The 18,522-nt window shown below is 40.2% G+C and overlaps 1 protein-coding gene across 5 annotated transcripts in view; it reads left to right on the top strand.

Moving 5' to 3' along the window:
- mon2 (MON2 homolog, regulator of endosome-to-Golgi trafficking) overlaps positions 1-18,522 on the top strand; it is a 110,254-nt gene that overhangs the window by 42,643 nt on the left and 49,089 nt on the right. For all 5 annotated transcript variants that reach the window (XM_033038102.1, XM_033038101.1, XM_033038103.1 and 2 more), the window contains exons 2-10: positions 784-847; positions 2,685-2,812; positions 3,729-3,860; positions 8,539-8,668; positions 11,704-11,801; positions 12,095-12,220; positions 16,170-16,364; positions 16,976-17,100; positions 17,549-17,685. In XM_033038102.1, the coding sequence (XP_032893993.1) occupies positions 784-847; positions 2,685-2,812; positions 3,729-3,860; positions 8,539-8,668; positions 11,704-11,801; positions 12,095-12,220; positions 16,170-16,364; positions 16,976-17,100; positions 17,549-17,685 (1,135 nt within the window). The remainder of the gene's footprint in view (positions 1-783; positions 848-2,684; positions 2,813-3,728; positions 3,861-8,538; positions 8,669-11,703; positions 11,802-12,094; positions 12,221-16,169; positions 16,365-16,975; positions 17,101-17,548; positions 17,686-18,522) is intronic.

Genomic DNA, 18,522 nt, shown 5'->3' with positions numbered 1-18,522 from the left:
ACTGGATAAAAGTTTGAGCTCGGATTTTTGTTGCAGCGTGCTATCTATTATAACATGGATATACACTTGCATTAGTTAGGGAATCGTCTGCCAAAAGGCTCTAGACCCAGAGGTGAGGACTGTACAGAGCTGGGCGGGGGGGATGGGGGCGAGGAACAACTCCAGGACTGTTTGGAGTCTGTAGACTGGGCAATTTTCAGGGCAACGGACCTGAATGAATACGCCACAGTCGCTACAGACTTCATAAAGAAATGTGTGGGGGATGGCATCCCAACAAATATGGACACACTGATCTGATCTGTATTTATGCCTACAATATTCTGTTGATCTGCAGCAAGCAAGAATTTCATTGTCCTATCTTGGACACATGACAATAAAATCTCGACTTGTCTTGACTTGACTTAACTGTATTACTGTTGAGAGGCAGGCACCAGAATCTTTGAAAACTGTTACAAATTTTGATAGACCTATGAAATGGTCATCAAATTATTTTATTGATCTCTTTTCACCAACCAAAAAAAATGTATAATGGTGAAGTTATAACAAATATTGGGATATGTGGGGTAAACCTTGGGATGAGGCAAATACACCGTTCCTCATCCCTCGAGCATTACCCTTCTCGGCCCTTATGACTTTGGAGGCCTTAAATGTCTGTACCTGATGGTTAGCATCCTGTCAAAACTACTGACGGGAATAATGCAACACACAATACATGGAATGTCTGAAATGGTTATATTATTAGCTACCTATTTTATAAGTTTCTGTTCTATCTGTTTTTACCAGGCTGCTGAATCGGGAATCGTGAAGGTTAAAACCATAGCAGCTCGAAATACAGATATTTTAGCAGGTGGGTGTGAACTTTGTTAAGCATATTTAGTTTAATAAAATGATTACTCAACATCGGATGCCATTTTGTAACAGGTAATGTGCAGATCTTTAAACTTTTGAACTTTGAACTTCAGCCTTAAATTTCATTATAATTTCTCAATAAGGCCAACGGGATTAAAAGTGAATATCATCAAGTGCACCACAGGTTTTAGAACATTTGATAGACTCCCATAAAATAATTCAACGTAGATTTAATATTGAACCATTGTTTTAGAAAATAGAGATCATTTCCGTAAAGAACCATATGGGTTGTACTGGAGGGCACAGGCTCTTCTGTCAACAAATGCAACCTGACTTTCACCCTCCTTCCAAGTACACAATCACAATCACACTTTCCGATCCTTGCTGTTCCTCCAATTTGCGCAAATTGTTCCTCCAAATGCAAATTGGAGGAACAGCACCTCGTATTTCGCTTGGGCAGCCTACAGCCCAGCGATATGAATTATGATTTCTCTAACTTCAAGTAACCCTTGCATCCCTCTCTCTCTTTCCCTCCCCACCCTAGTCAATGTACTAGTTTCACTGGCGTCCTGTTGAGTTCCATTGCATAACTCGGTTTCACCTATCCCACACCTAACATTTCCTTGATCATCGTTACTTTTTTGCATATCTTTCATTTCTTTGTTCTATATCGCTGTCTATATCTCTCGTTTACCTTTACCCTGGCTCTCAGTCTGAAGCAGGGTCTCGAACCGAAACGCCACCCATTCCTTTTCTCCAGCGATGCTGCCTGTCCCGCTGAGTAACTCCAGCATTTTATGTCCACCAGAATTACATGCTGCACTTAAACTAGAGTCTACCAAGTATGGAGTTCTGTGGGGTCCTACTGGTAACACGCTTCTAGTTATAAAACCATTCCCTTTTACTTCCTGCCAATTTTGTATCCAATTTAGTATTTGTTTTTACTCCTTTGAGCAGTCTGCTATGTTGTATTGTGTCAAAACTCTTGATAAAATCCACAAAGTCTGCATTAAAAACACTCTGCTCTTTGAAATATGCAGATATGAAATGTGGATAGTCATGCCCCTTTTGCCAAATCTGCACTGTATTTTAAACATTTGACCATTAAAACATGAAAGAATACCACCCGTGAAGATCTTCTCCTTGGAAAAATGTTGTTTACAACTGATCAAACGCCCACACCAGCAAAATATGGCACCCATGCAAAATTTATAATTTCATTTGCTTTGCTTTGAGAATGTCAGTCATAGGTTTCAAAATGCATATGCAGATCCCGACCACTTCAGTTACTTCTGAAATGCATTGGTCGGTGGAGTGTTGCTGATGACTTAACAAGCAAGGATTCGAATATACATGTGTTGTTATCAACACCTTTCAGGTTACTTGCACTTTGGAGGCTAAACATTGATGCATGTCTTGACTGAAGTTTTATTTTAATAATTGAAGGTAGCCAAATTTTCCAAACACAACTAAACTCTGAAAGAACTTACCTGAATAGAACCACCACAAAATTAAGCCCCAAATAGTCTCACGGCTTTGAGGCATTGTTGTATGCATACCTCCACTCTGACATGCTGGAAAACGTGCTGAAAGGTTGGAGCATACACTTTTGTTTTACACACCCTTCAGTATAGTATGGATTTCTGGTGGAATTTCTAACAAACTCTATAAAAAATGGTCTGCTTACTACATGTTTCTATTGGACATCTTTAATTTTGCACTTCTGATTTATGTATTAGGATCTGTGGTCTAGCTCTAAATGAATGCTAACAAGAAATCTGAATAAATTGCTTATTACATTAAGTAACATTCATTGTGAACAATTTCATTACCAGCACTTAAGGAAAGTAGCTCCGAGGTTGTCCAGCCATTGCTCATGGGATGTGGAACCAAGGAACCCAAGATTGCTCAGTTGTGTCTGTCGGCAATTCAGAGGCTCATGTCTCATGAGGTAGTTTCAGAGGTATGTTGGAAATAAACTGTAAAAATCATTAGATACTTGCAAAAATGTAATTTGTTTGGCTGCATTTAATAGCGAGAAGCATTTCATGACGAGACTTTGCGGCGCCCTGTTGTGCAAAACAATTGTAATTATTAAAGGCAGAATTTTCTTGCGATCAATTGATTATGAAACAAAGTAGAAATGCATAGTTGTCTTCAGGAGTCTTTAATCCTCACTGAGAAATTGCATGAAATGGTTAATGCATCTGGTCCGCTCGTACTTATGCTCTTTTCTGGCTTTCTCTCACGTTGTAGAATCTGTCTATCACTCTGAAGAAGGGTCTCGACCCGAAACCCCACCTGTTCCTTCACTCCATAGATGCTGCCTCACCCGCTGAGTTTCTCCAGCATTTTTGTCTACCATCTCAACTATTTTCCATTGCTTTCTCCTTCACATGCCTCGTGGCTTTTTTTTTAATGAATCTGCCCCAGACTCCACAAATTGCAAACAACATCTGTGTCCACCTTTTTGAATTATTTATTATTTTAACGACCTGTCACGTCACTTTTGGCACAGGCAAAAAATCCCCTGACTGTGAAGCCTTTCACATGAGACCTGATGTTATAGTCTACACGCTCTCTCCTGAATTGCAGTATTACAGAGCCTCCTGGTGTAACTTGATCTGTTAAACATTTCCAGTATTTGTTTTAATTCCAGTTTTAACTTTCTTTTGCAGACAACATTCTCTCAATGTTAACATAATCTCTTGAAACTGTATTGAGTTGCAACAAAATATGGTAAAAATAAAAATTGCATATGAGAAGATGCTATGAAACTTTTCAATTCCTTAATATTCTATATCTATTTTAGCTGCTTGAAGTACTTTGCCATAAAACTGAATATACTGCTCACTATCTGGTTGGTGTATGTTCAATAGGCTGCAGCTGGGAATATCATTAACATGCTGTGGCAGTTGATGGAAAATGGCCTGGAGGAACTCAAGCTTCTTCAAACAGTCCTGGTCCTTTTGACAACAAACACTGTGGTGCACGATGATTTCCTCTCTAAGGTAAAGGAACTGTCACATGCTCTTAAATGGGACTGAGAAAAGAAGGGTGCTCAATAATTGATAATCTTGTGAAATGATGAACATAAAGATATTTGAAATTACACAATGTTGTATTTTCTTGAGCCATAGGTCTACCCTGGGGGGATTAACATTTTTCTTGAAACCCTTATTTCAGTAGATATAAATCCTCATTTTAATGTGAAAAGTTTGGACAAGAATATTATATCAGTGGAAAATTATATCCAACAATAAACTGACAATTTAATGAAAATTTAAAGAACAGTTTAGAAGGATGAGGGGAGACCTCATTGAAACTTACGAATAGTGAAAGGCCTGGATAGAGTGGATGTGAAGTGGATGTGAAGAGGATGTTTCCACTAGTGGGAGTCTAGGACCAGAGGCTGTAAAAGGATGTACCATTAGAAAGGAGGTGAGGAGGAATCTTTGTAAATCTCGGTAAATAGGTGGAATTCATGACCACAGAAGGCTGTGGAGGCCAATGGATATTTTTAAGACGGAGATTGATAGATACTTGACTAGTACATGGGCTATGGGGAGAAGGCAGAAGAATGATGTTGAGAGCAAAAGATAGTTTAGCCATGATTGAATGGAGGAATAGACTTGATTGGCTGAATGGACCAATTCTGCTCCTATAACTTATGAACACCAATATTGTTGGAATTTCAATATGTGAGTGTGGTGTTCATTTTCTGTGTGTCTGTCAATTTATTGAGACGGGTCATAACATTTTTGAAAGGAAAGCAAGAGGAATTATTTTCCTTCATTGAGCATGAACGATGATTCTAACCAGCCTGTGTAAATTGTTCCATATGCGATCCATGCTTAAGACTTTGCTGAGCCATAGTCGCCTTTGCAAAAGAAAAGGTATATAGACCTGAGAAATTGCAGATCCAGGAATCTTGATCAAAAAACAAAGAGCTGGAGGAATGCTGGCAGCATCTGTGGTGGGGATGGACAGGCAATGTTTCAGGTCTGGCCCCTTCAAACTGATGGGAGCAGGAAGGAGAAAGCTGGAAATGAGAGGCGGGGTGGGACAAGCCCGGCAAATGAACGGTGGATGCAAATGAGGGGGCTCTGATCGGCAGATGGGCGGAGTAAGTGAAATTGAAGGCATGTAGGTGGAACACTGCCATCTACTTTTTGTTTCATTTGCTAATATGATCAAATTGTTTCCTCAATCACCCGGTTATAAGAAATTGGTGCATCTTTAAGTGTTTCAAAGAAAATATATGTAGCAACTTTTCGCTTCATGTGTAAAATCAATGTTTTGTAATCCGTATTGCTGTTTTATTTAAGATTGATCTCATGTCCAAGTTCCTATGGAACTATGATTAAATTAGTGAGCCTTTAAATCGATGATGTGACTGGTGGCAAAGATCTTATGTTTACAGTTGGAGTATGTGGAGCTTGGGGCATTGCCAATCCCGTCACAACTGAAAATAGCTCCATGTGATCTTTACCTGAGAAGTTTGTTGATTCAGCAGTGCAGTGCAGCTGATGCTTGTAAGGGCTAGTTCAGCCTCAAATGCTGTCTGCTTTGATGCATCATTGGACAGTTCTGACGTTTGTAGAATTTCTATTCCTGTTCTGCCATTCCATCGTCCAGGTAAATATTCTCAAGGGCATGAGATTATTTTGCCTCGGAGAATACTGATCATGGTAGCCAAATTTTCTCACCGTCCTCTGCACACCTTTTTGGTTTTAACCTGACTTACATTTATTGTTTTCAGTTTGCCATCAAATCCACATTCTTTTCACATTTTTTCCTGTAAATGGAGAATGTTGTCAGAAATAAATTCTTAGTACAGAAGTAGTTGTGAATTTTAACGACGTGTGGCACAACTTCTTTTCACTTATCCTTTCAAAGCTTACTACAAATTTTTGCTAAAGTATAGAATAAACATTACTTCCTAAAGTATAATTACTGACTGCGTTTCCATTGACGACAAGGTAACAGATGTTGGCACTAATGAAAATGTTCAGTATTTGGTGCCTCGCATCTTCTCTGCGACTTCTCATTAGGTGTAACATAACTAGATGCAGACTAATCATACTTCAGCCTGACTTTGACTGCATTTATTAGCTTAGTTTAGAGATACAGCACGGAAACAGACCCTCCAGCCCACCGAGTGTGCGACCAGCAATCCCCGTACACTAGCACTTTCCTACGCACTAAGGACAACATACAAATTTTACAGAAGCCCATTTAACCTACAAACCTGTACGTCTTTGGAGAGTGGGAGAAAGCTGGAGCTCCTGGGGGATACCCACGCGGTCATAAGGAGAACATTCCAACTCTGTACAGACAGCAGCCATAGTCGGTATCGAACGTGGGTATCTTTCGCTGTGAGGTAGCATCTGCTGCGCCATCATGCCGCTATATAACCTATAACATATAAGATGGCCACAGGAAAGGCTATGGATCCAGGTAAATTGACCTCATTGAATATATTGACGAAAGTCTCCAAGTTGTTAATTTCAGACTGTTATATTTAAATTAAATGTGCAAAAATAGTTCTAATATTGGGATATATTATATTGATTTGTCACCGATAGTCTATATTTTTAATACCCACATTTAGCCATTTGTTTCCCTTGAACTGTTATATTGTAGTGGCCTGGATGAGGTCAGAAAAAGGTCGTTTAATGAATCATCGCAAAAACCAGAACGCTCGTGAGCAGGAAACCCCTTGGGCAGACAATCGTCCCTGTCCCTCAAGAGCCGAGGGGTATGACCCAAGGAGTGGCCTAACCCCCAGGGATCGCCACAGGACCCCCCCCCCCCAAGAACGAGAGGCACGAAACGGACAGGAGGACGCAAGTGGCGACCTGCCCGGGTGTACACCATGCCCAGCACAGGAACAGGCAACCGGCCAGCAGGTGCAGGGGACAGAGTAGCCACTGGAGGAGGTACCCTAGACGGAAGGCGTCCTCGCTTGCGGGGCCACTCTACCAGCACCGGCCGATCAATGTCAATATGTGCCGGCTTCAGCCGCGCAACCGGAACAGTCTCATGCCGACACCCCATGTCCAGGACGAAAGTGGACGAGCCATGTTCCAAGTCCCGGAAGGGACCCTCGCACGGCCGCTGGAGGGTTGCCCGATGAGCATCCCTACGCAGGAAGACGAACTGGCAGTCCTCCAGAGCAGAGGGAACGTGCGGACGGAAGGATCCATGACGAGACGTGGGCACCGGCGCCAGCTTGCCCACCGTCTGCCGAAGATGTTGCAGAGCGTCCGAAGGCTGCTCCACCTGGCCCCGTGTCGGCGGCATGAACTCCGCGGGCACCGTCAACGGGGACCATACACAACTCGGCGGAGGAGGAGGCCAAGTCCTCCTTGGGTACCATCTAAATTATTTAATGACGGTATAGTGCTGTCTTCACTGTTACAAGAAAAAAAAATCACACACACGCGCACTCATATTGTGGGGGAAGTCAGTTGTAGTGGCCTGGATGAGGTCAGGAAAAGGCCAGACAGGTTCAGAAGTCGTTTAATGAATCATCGCAAAAACCAGAACGCCCGTGAGCAGGACCCGGGAAACCCCGTGGGCAGACAATCGTCCCTGTTCCTCAAGAGCCGAGGGGGATGACCCAAGGAGTGGCCTAAACCCCAGGGACTGCCACAATATAATATTTATTGATCATCTTTTCCTCCCAAGTCTATATTTTTTAATTGACTTAGTTATTAATAATGTTAATAGCAAATGTATGTGAGATGTATGTGAGAAATGAGTCATCACCCAAAATAATGGTGCTGTGACACTTTAGATATTCAACAAAAAGCCATCCAAGGTGATTCGTTTTCAAAACCTAGCTCTTGTATTTTCTGTTTAGTTTTCAGATTTCTAGCTTCTATAATTTTTTTCTTGTTATAGTTGACTGCCAATTATTTTTTTAATACTTTTCTTAAGCCATTAATTTCTATTTATCTTTTTTAAACATATTGAATTCAGTCTCATTCAATGATGGAAACTTGAAATAAAAATAGATTGCTTGAAATATTCAGTAAATCATGCAATATCTGTGTAAAGAAGAGCAGACTTAAATGTTTCACGTTGATAACCTTTCATTTGCTTTTCAGCAATAACAATCTGTTTATTTAATTGTGTTGATTTTTCAAATTGATTCTCTCCACGTAAATTTTCAAATCAATTCCCACCATAATGACTTTTAAATTGTATTTTATTAGGGAATTCTTTGAAATAATTTGAAATAATAATAATAATAATAAATTTATTTGTATAGCACATTTAAAAACAATTCACGTTAACCAAAGTGCTTCACATCAGTGCAGGTACTAATTTGATACATACAACGGTAGACAGACCTAATGATACATACATAAACTGTTTACAGCCCCCCCCCCCCCCTCAGACGGGCTCAAAAACGCTTGAGAGTAGAAATAGGTTTTGAGTCGTGACTTAAGGGAGTCGATGGTGGGGGTAGTTCTGATGTGGAGCGGGATGCTATTCCACAGTTTAGGTGCTGCAACCGCAAAAGCGCACCCCTGAGCTTCAACCTAGACCTAGAAATGATATGCCTATATCAATAACCATTCCAATTCAAGCAAGATCTCTATTAATTTTATATGCATGGCATGTTTGTAGATTAACTTTCCTTAAAACTCTGAAATTTGCATTTGCAATTTCTTCCAGGCAATTGTACTCTGCTTTCGACTGCATTTTACCAAAGACACTATCACCAATAATACGGCGGCCGCAACGGTACGCCAAGTTGTTACAGTTGTCTTCGAGCGATTGGACGCTGAAGATGAGAAATACAAAGGTTGGTTAACATATTTATGGGTTGGTGCTGCTCATTGCCAGTATCACTGTATCACGGGAAAAAATTCAATGATTCATTTATTGTCACATGTACCCACGTTTGATGAAATTCTTTGTTTTTGCATACAATGCATAAAGTACACATAAGAGACTCCATGTTTCTGTCACTGAAAAAAGTTACAAAATAACTTTTTAAAGTCATGTTGGTGCCTCTGTGCAAAGGCTCCTCTAGAATCTTTGCCTCTGTGTTGTTTGTGTTACTGCCCGCGCCCCCCCCCCCCTCCCCCGTTCGCTCTTTGTTCTCAGTAGCCTGGCCCAACAGCCTCTCCGTGGACTATCCTCCACCCAACTCCCTCTCCTCTGCCCAACTGCCAGGACTTCTCGGCCCGTTGGCTGTGGGCGCTGTGACCGTCATCACCAATGGCTCCTCAGGTCTTCCGGGACAAGGAGGGCCGAGTTCAGCGACAGCTACTCTCGACCGGCCACAACCCACTGGTCCTAGTGTGTCCAGCCGAACACTCCATCTAGATATTGGAATGGGCATAATGAGCATTTGATCCAACAGGACTCTGCACTCCTCTGGAGAATTGATGACTGAATGGATGGCCACAAATGTTATACCTATATACATGGACACCATGTGCAAGAAGGAACTGCAGATGCTGGTTTAAACTGAAGATAGACACAAAAAACTGGAGTAACTCAACGGGACAGGCAGCATCTCTGGAGAGAAGGAATAGGTGACGTTTCTGGTCGAGACCCATCTTCAGACTGGTTATGGATAAAGAAAGCGAGAGATATAGATGGTGATGTGGAGAGATAAAGAACAGTGAAGGAAAGATAAGCAAAAAAGTAACAATGATAAAGGAAACAGGACATTGTAAGCTGTTTGTAGGGTGAAAATGAGAAGCTCGTGCGACTTGGGTGGGGGAGGGATAGAGAGAGTGGGAATGCCGGGACTACTTGAAGTGAGATAAATCAATATTCATACCACTGGGCTGCAAGCTGCTCAAGCGAACTATGAGACGCTGTTCTCCAATTTGCATTTAGCCTCACTCTGACAATGGAGGAGACCGAGGACAGAAAGGTCTGTGCAGGAAGGGAAAGGAGAATTAAAGTGTCCAGCAACCGGGAGATCATGCCGGCAGTTAGAAGTATGAACATGGATACCATGGTTGGCCGTGCATTTCTAAAGATGAAGAACAAACAGCACAGACAGTGAACAATAAACCTTAGCCTCACTACCCAAATTAAGTTAAACATTTCCATGTTCTACAAAATGAAATTTGTATCGGTACATCTTAGTACTAAACCCTTTCAGGCAGAGATGAATTTTGAATTTTTTATTCCTTTTTGGGGAAACTGCCATGCAAATCAATGTCCAGATTAAAGACTAGGTTCTATTAGTACGGTCTCTTTATTTTCATTTTTACTTTGCACAATACTTGAATTCATTTGATTGTAAACAAAATCCAGTTATACGGCCAAATTCAGCAAGGAGAGGTCTAAAGATTGCCTGGTCCTGATCTGTGTCTGGACACGCTAATTGTGTGGAACTCCATGCTGGCTCAGAGAACTTCACAAGCATCTTTCTGCCAATGTGCAAGTTCTGCTTCTACAGCAGTCAAAGGTCCATTGCCCGGAATTCCTTTGATTATTTGTGCAGGTCTTTCCAATTGACCACAGGGTTCCGGTCCTTACAACTGTTTAACAGTTTGCAAGTTGGAAATATGGCCACTTGGCAATATACTTAAATAGAAACCTAGGTTAACCAACTGCAATGTGTAGATAAACCAGAGAGTAATAGAGAGAGGCTGGATAGGCTGAGACTTTTTTCTTTAAAGCATACAGGACCCTTTTGAAGTAATGAAAAATCATGAGAGGCATGATAAAGTGAACACACATTCTTTTTCCTAGAGTAGGGGATTCTAAAACTATAGGCTCAAGTTGATAGGAGAGAGATTTAAGAGGGACTTCAGGAGAAACTTTTTCACTCGGGTGGTCTATACCTGGAACAAACTGCCAGAGCAAGCTGCAGCAGCAGATACATTTACGACTTTTGGATAGATGTAGGTAGGGGTAGAAGGAGAAAAGAGGGATATGAGCCAAATGCAGTTAATGGGACTAGGCCTGAATGCCAACATGGTCGGGCTGGACAGGTTCGGTGAAAGGGCTTGTATAACACTATGGCTCTGACTGATTCTAATTTCACCCAGCCTGACCATTCTTGAATGGAAATATTATTGAAAAGTAGTTCTTGCATTTATTTCAGCATCTTTTGAGTTTTTAACCAAAATCAGACCTTTTCTACCATCCATGGTTGTGCAAACTAAAGCATGATGTCTTTGACTGATATCATTGCCAGAAAGTTTTTTTCCACTGTTTTGTACGTTAATTAAAAGGAAAAGAGCTTGACGATAAGGCCTAGTGACCAAATAAATAGTCAACCGTCTTGATTAGACTTTATACATTTTAACATTTAGGCTTTAGATATACAGCTTGGAAACGGGCCCTTTGGCTCACTGACTCCACACCGACCAGCGATCACCCCGTACACCAACACTATCCTACACACCAGGGACAGTTTACAATTTTACATAGTTGGAGTGTGTAAGGAAACCAGAGCACCGGAGAAAACTGGCTCGTTCACATGGAGAATGTGCAAACTCTGCACATACAGCAGCCATAGTCAGGATAAATCCCGGATCTCTGGCACTGTAAGCAGCAGCTCTACCGCTACACCACTGTGCTGCCCCCAATTTGATCTGCAAGTTGTTTCTTCAATCCATATAATATTTTGCAGTAACACGTCTGAGTGCTTGCCCAAAAATCATCCACTTGCTCTCTGTAAAAAAATATATTGAATTATATTATTAAAAATATATTAAATATATTAGAAAGTGAGCAGATTTGCTTTGCCAACAATGCTCAGATAGCCAAAATGAATACATCAAAAAATGATTGGATAGAGACAACAGGATTGTATTAATACTGAAAGCCCACATCCTGATGAGTGTTTGACTTTGTTTATTTCAGATGGTGACGCTCACCCTCCTGTTGTACAAGGAAATAGCAACAGAAGAACAGTCAGTGCTCTGAGGCCCTGTGCCAAAGATGCATACATGCTCTTTCAGGTAACGCTTCCTGCAGTTTTTTGTAGCGTTAGCTCAGAGATTCATGTGATTTGCCCTGTAAAATGGTCAGCTGCATTGGATTGTGCTTAATGTCAGCATTCGATAACTAGCCTTCATCATTTAGGGATTATTTATATCATATAAAGATTATAGCACTGACCAGATTAGAAAAATCTATTAATTCATGCAGAATGAATTTCTGTTATTGTCTGCTGCGAATGCGATTTTATTCAGTTATTGCAAGAGCTCTCCTTTGACATCAGCTGCCTAATTAATTAAAATTAATATTCCAGGACTTATGCCAGTTGGTAAATGCAGACGCACCGTACTGGTTGGTGGGAATGACTGAAATGACCCGAACATTTGGATTGGAATTGCTGGAGTCTGTTCTGAATGACTTTCCACGAGTATTTTTGCAAGTAAAGTGTCTAACAAGCAGCATATCAAACGTCTCTTTGTTGTTGTAACTTAACTGAAGTTACAAGCTTTTGTGTCCAAGTCAAATTAAGAATTGAAGCAAATCTGAATATTAATCATCAAACCACAAGGGAGCTAGGAACTGAAAAGATCTAAATATCAGTAACAATTTATGTGGGAATCAATTTATGATAGTTTGAAATGCAGTAAAATGGCAAAATTCATCATTGCAAGATCTTTGAAATATTTGCCAGTCAGTAGATGGGGGCAGAATCTCCTGGTAAATTTGCTGTGTCGAGTGTGGTAGCTTTCAATTCTGAAGAGATTTCTGAAAGGGAGCAAATTTTAGAAACAACGAGATTAATGGAGAAATTAGTTGACAAGCTACAGTGCCCTTCATGATGTTTGGGACAAAGACCCATTTATTTATTTACCACTGTACACAATTTGAGATTTGTAATAGAAAAAAAAATCACATGTGATTAAAGTGCACTTTGACAGATTTTAATAAAGGCCATATTTTATACATTTTGGTTTAACCATGTAGAAATAACAGCAGTAATTATACATGGTCTCTCTTTCCCCCCCCCCCCCCCAATTTCAGGGCACCATAATGTTTGTGGGACAGCAATGCATTGTAAATGAAAGTAGTCATGTTTAGTATTTTGTTGCATATCCTTTGCATGCAATGACTGCTTGAAGTCTGCGATTCATGGACATCACCAGTGTCTTCTCTGGTGATGCACTGCCAGGTGTATTGCAGCCACCTTTAGCTTATGCTTGTTTTAGGAGCCAGTCCCCTTCAGTTTTCTCTTCAGCATAGAAAAGGCATGCTCAATTGGGTTCAGATCGGGTGATTGACTTGGCCACTCAAGAATTGACCATTTTTTAACTTTGAATAACTCCTTTGTTGCTTTAGCAGTATGTTTGGGATCATTGTCTTGCTGTAGAATGAACCACCGGCCAATGAGTTTTGAGGCATTTGTTTGTACTTGAGCAGATAGGATGTATATACACTTCAGAATTCATTATGCTACTACCCAAATAGATAAGTGAGCCAGTACCTACAGGAGCCATACATGCCCAGGCCATAACACCCCCACCAGAGTGTTTCACAGATGAGGTGGTACGGTTTGGATCTTGGGCAGTTCCTTCTCTCCTCCATACTTTGTTCTTACCATCACTCTGATTTAAGTTAATCTTCGTCTCATCTGTCCACAAGACCTTTTTTCAGAACTGTGTTTGTTCTTTTAAGTACTTCTTGGCAAACTGTAACCTGGCCATCCTATTATTGCGGAGGACCAGTGGTTTCCATCTTGCAGTGTAGCCTCTGTATTTTTGTTCATGAAGTCTTCAGCGGACAGTGGTCATTGATAAATCTACACATGACTCCTGAAGAGTGTTTCTGATCGGTTGGACGGGTGTTTGGGGATTTTTCTTTATTATAGAGAAAATTCTTCTGTCATCAGCTGTGGAGGTCTTCCTTGTCCTGCCAGTCCCTTTGCGATTAGTAAGTTTACCAGTGCTCTCTTTCTTCTTAACGATGTTCCAAACCATTGATTTTGGTGTGCCTAAGGTTTGACTGATGTCTCTAACAACTATGTGGACTATGTATACAGCTGTAATTTCTACATGGTAAAACCAAAATGTAGTAAAAATACCCTTTAATAAAATCTGACTATGTGGAGTACAGAGGCAAATAAATCACATGTAATTTGTTTCAATTACAAATCTCACATTATGGAGTACAGAGGCAAATAAATAAATGATGGGTCTTTGTTCCAAACGTTATGGAGGGCACTGTATTAATGACCTGCACTAACCTGATGCATCATTTTCCTGGCAGTAAATAAAATAACCATTATGATTCAATAGAACACAATATTTCACTTTTTCATTCAATTACACCTTTCAGTAGGCAATTTAACTACCTATGTTAAAAATACTTAAACCAATTGCCTGTGGATTCTCAGTTAACCGGAGGTCTGTAAAAACCTATTTGCCACTGAATGCAGCATGTTATTGGTGACCACATGTGCTCTAATATAATGAGATGACTTTCCACAGCATTGTCAATGGTATACCTTTAATATTCACATTGAGTCCTCATTGTATTGGAGTCCGCACTATTTTTTGTAAAAACAATTTCAAAATCTTGACTGATTTTAGGAATACTAGGAATAAAAGAAGCCCTTGTAACTACTCATGCCAAATTCATCAATTCCTTGATATCATGGTTGATATGTGCCTCGGCTCCAGTTTATTTTGCTCCTTGTCCCTTGTAAGAATGTAAATATTAGAAACATGAGCAGGGCCATGCATCTCCCCAAGCCCGCTTCATCATTAAATAACCGTGAAAAAAAGTGCAGCTGTTACTTAATGCACATGACACAGAGTGCTGGAGCAAGTGCGGGTCAGGCATTATCCCTGGAGAACATGGGTAAGTGAAGAAGAGTCTCAACCTAAAACCTCACCTCCCATGTTCTCCAGTGATGCTGCCTGACCTGCTAATTTACTCTAGCACTTTGTGTTCTTTCATCATGAGATAAGACGATGCCATTCTATTTTACCTATTGTCCTATCTTTTGATAGCCTTTCATTAATTTCATGGAGTGCCGATGTATTGAAGAATTTTTTTCTTTGCTTTTTAAATTAATTTATTCTAAATAATTTTCTGTATTGACTTTTCTTCATCTTTTGTTTCATGATTCTACCTTGCCTTTTGTTCCTTTAATTTATCCTTCCTTGGCCATTTTTGTAATTTCTATTGTCCTCTGATAAGCAGTGATGCAAGTAATGTATTCCATGTTTTTTTTACCTTTTGACTTGAACTGGGATTTGTGTATAGTTCAGGATAGGAACTCATTTTAAAATAAGTTGATGCATCAGGAAGTAGAATAGGAGTTTCACATGAACATATTATGCACTGCAAGAAAAGGTTCCTTAAAGACAATTATAAACTTTTGCGTGTATTCTCTGCTGTGTTATATAGACAATTGCATCATATATAGTTTAAACCTTTTAATATACCACAGCCAGCAATTAAATAATTGACTAATCTGCTTTGGTAGTGCTGCCCAGACCACAGGGAGAACTCACTGATCCTCTGGTGCCTGTTATCTTCTGTATCCTTCTGTGTAGACAAATGTCGCCATAATGCAACCTCAAGATGGCATTATTTGATAATGGTGCACACAGCGAAAATTATCTGAAGTATCTAACAGTTTAATTTCAGTACAATTTGTTAATTCTTTATGATTCTTCCTGGAAATTCCATGGCTGATTAGATAATGCCATGCTTTCAACTCCAATCAGATTTTTTGTGGCTGTGAGACAACTTTTTAAATAAAAATCTTGTCCCTTTATAATAATGTTGACAAGATTTTGATTTGTTAACGACAATTTCAATATAATGTTGTACAATATTTTGTTCCCTCAATGCACTTCCTGTGTTGAATTTCTTGTGATGTGTCATGTCTGTTCTTTTGTAAGTTTACTGTAGATATCTGACTATTGGGGATTCCCTAATACCGAATAGTGAAAGGCCTGAATTCAGTGAATCTGGAGAAGATATTTCCACTGGTGGGAGAGTCTAGGACCAGAGGCAATAGCCTCAATAAATGTTTGTAACTTTAGAAAGGAGATGAGGAATGTCTTTAGTCAGAGGGTGGTGAATCTGTGGAATTCATTGCCGCAGATGGCTGTGGGGACCGTCAATAGATATTTTTACGGTGGAGATTGACAGATTCTTGATGAGTAAGGGTATCAAGGTTTACGGGAAGATGGCAGGACAATAGGGTTGAGAGGGAAAGATAGATCAGCCATGATTGCATGGCGGAGTAGACTAGATGGGCCGAATGGCCTAATTCTGCACCTAGAACCTATGAACTTACTACCTAGATTATGTTTTGATAATGATCTGATTTTAGATTTTATTTCCTTCCTCTACAGCACCAAGAGTTCAGTTTCCTTCTGAAGGAAAGAGTGTGTCCTTTGGTGATCAAGCTGTTTTCGCCCAATATCAAGTTCAGACAGGGTACAAATACTCCATCTTCCCCAACTCCTGTGGAGAAACCATATTTTCCCATCTGTATGCGTCTTCTACGAGTGGTGTCTGTTTTAATCAAGCATTTCTATGGTCTTCTGGTAAGATAGTAATTTTTTCCTGCCTATTTTAAGTCTTCAAAAGTTTTCCAATAACGATCTGTGTCTGCTTTGATCAAAACTACATTCATATTTACAATTGTGCCCATTCTACACCTAAAAATATCTTTCAGCAGATTTTGTATGTTTTGTTAAAGTCCTGTAATGTTAAAATTGTAAATGGGCTAATTGATCTCATTAATGTGTCACCAGTTAACATTAGTGGTGGTACTGTGGTACAGCGGTAGAGCTGCTGCCTTACAGCGCCAGAGACATGGGTTCGATCCTGAATACAGGTGCTCTGTCCAGAGTTTGTATGTGTTCCCTGTGACCGCTTGGTAAATAGGCGGCAAATTGGGACTAAGGAGAAGAGGGGGAGGAAGGTGGGTGGGATCTTCAGTATTCTTTTTGTAATAATACCCTAACTCTTGCATCGCAGTTGCATTTAGATTAATGTAGATTAATCCAAAGATTTATAATTGTTTGAGTAAATCATTTCTGTATCATCAAAAATAAATTGTTTTTCGGGGTTACTGCTGGTAAAGAAATGCTTTGCTTCCCTATTTGGTTGCTCACTTATGTGCTGCTAATCTTGGCCCTTCTGTATTTCACAGGTTACAGAATGCGAGATATTTTTGTCTTTGCTGGTGAAGTTTTTGGATGGTGATAAACCACAGTGGCTTCAAGCAGTTGCTGTGGAATGCATTCACAGGCTGTGTATACAGCCCCAACTACTTCGGTAATCCTCCTGTAACATTTTCTAAACGACTTGCTTGATGTTTCACAGTTAAATTACTTGCCTAAAGATTAAATAGTTTGCAAAAACAAAGTTGCTTTGAAAGAATACCAGTTTGCATGATTTAAGCTTATTTCTGCCTGTGTGAAACTGAAATTTATGATCCATTTCAACTTGTTAAAGAAGATATTTAATCCCCAAACTATTTTGTTGACATTAGTTCAATACTTAGACTTTCTCAGAATTCAGAATTAATCAAAATCATACGCATGACTGTGTATTGCCTCTATTTGGTTGAGACTTCAAAACTGCACTACTTTAAGTTATTTTTGGAATATTTTTCTCTATATGCACAGTAACACAAAGTACAATAAATTGTAAAGTCTCCATATCTGAAAATGTTGAGCCCCACAATATTTGAAGCCTGAAATGTTTCTGCTTGCTTTTGCAGGTCTTTCTGCCAGTCGTATGATATGAAGCCACACTCAACAAAGGTTTTCAGAGATATTGTGAATGCATTGGGATCTTTTATACAATCGCTCTTTATTATTCCCACTGGAAGCAACCCAATTGTAAATGCACAGTCAGGTATGGAGACCTTTCCTGAGGCACTTTACTGTGAGTGCTTCATTTAAAACATCTCCTCCAAAGTATTTATAATGTAAATGCAAACTTCACATATTTTGTAATCCTTCAAGGATTCACTTGATTCCAGTTACACGTACCGAACCCATGCTGACTCCTTTTGGATAACCAGAGTCACAGTATCACTTGTCTTCTAGGGTTTCCTCCAATCTTGCCAAACTTGACTTTTTCTCCAATGACTACAATCTACAAATAGAAGCCAGAAGAACTCAATTGTAAGGGAAGGACACTGGAAATACTGGAATCTGGAGCAATTTGCAAGAGGTGCTCAGCTAGCATCTGTCGAGGGAAAGGAATTGTCGACATTTTGGTGCAAGCCCTTGCATCAGGACTGATAGTTTAGTTTAGAGCACATCATGGAAACAGGCCCTTCGGCCCACTGAGTCCACGCTGGCCATCGATCACCTGTTCACACTAGTTCTATGTTATCCCACTTTCACATGCATACTAAGGACAATTTATAGAAGCCAATTAACGTACAAAAGTGCAATTCCCACACATTAACACTATCCTACAGACACTCGGGCCAATTTGCACTTATACCAAGCCAATTAACCTACAAACCTGTATGTCTTTGGAGTGTGGGAGGAAACCGAAATCTCGGAGAAAACCCATACGGTCACGGGAAGAACATACAAACTCCGTATAGGCAGCGCCCATAGTCAGGATTGAACCCGGGTCTCTGGCGTTGCAAGCGCTGTAAGGCAGCAACTCTACCGCTGCTCCACTGTGGCACCTAACATGGGCGTTTGAACATGGAGTATACGTATAAAGATTAAT

Source organism: Amblyraja radiata, chromosome 19 (genome assembly GCF_010909765.2).
Source record: "Amblyraja radiata isolate CabotCenter1 chromosome 19, sAmbRad1.1.pri, whole genome shotgun sequence".
NCBI classification, from domain to species: Eukaryota; Metazoa; Chordata; class Chondrichthyes; order Rajiformes; family Rajidae; genus Amblyraja; species Amblyraja radiata.
The sequence above is the reverse complement of the archived record's forward strand: the minus strand, read 5'-3'. Positions and strand labels throughout refer to the sequence as shown.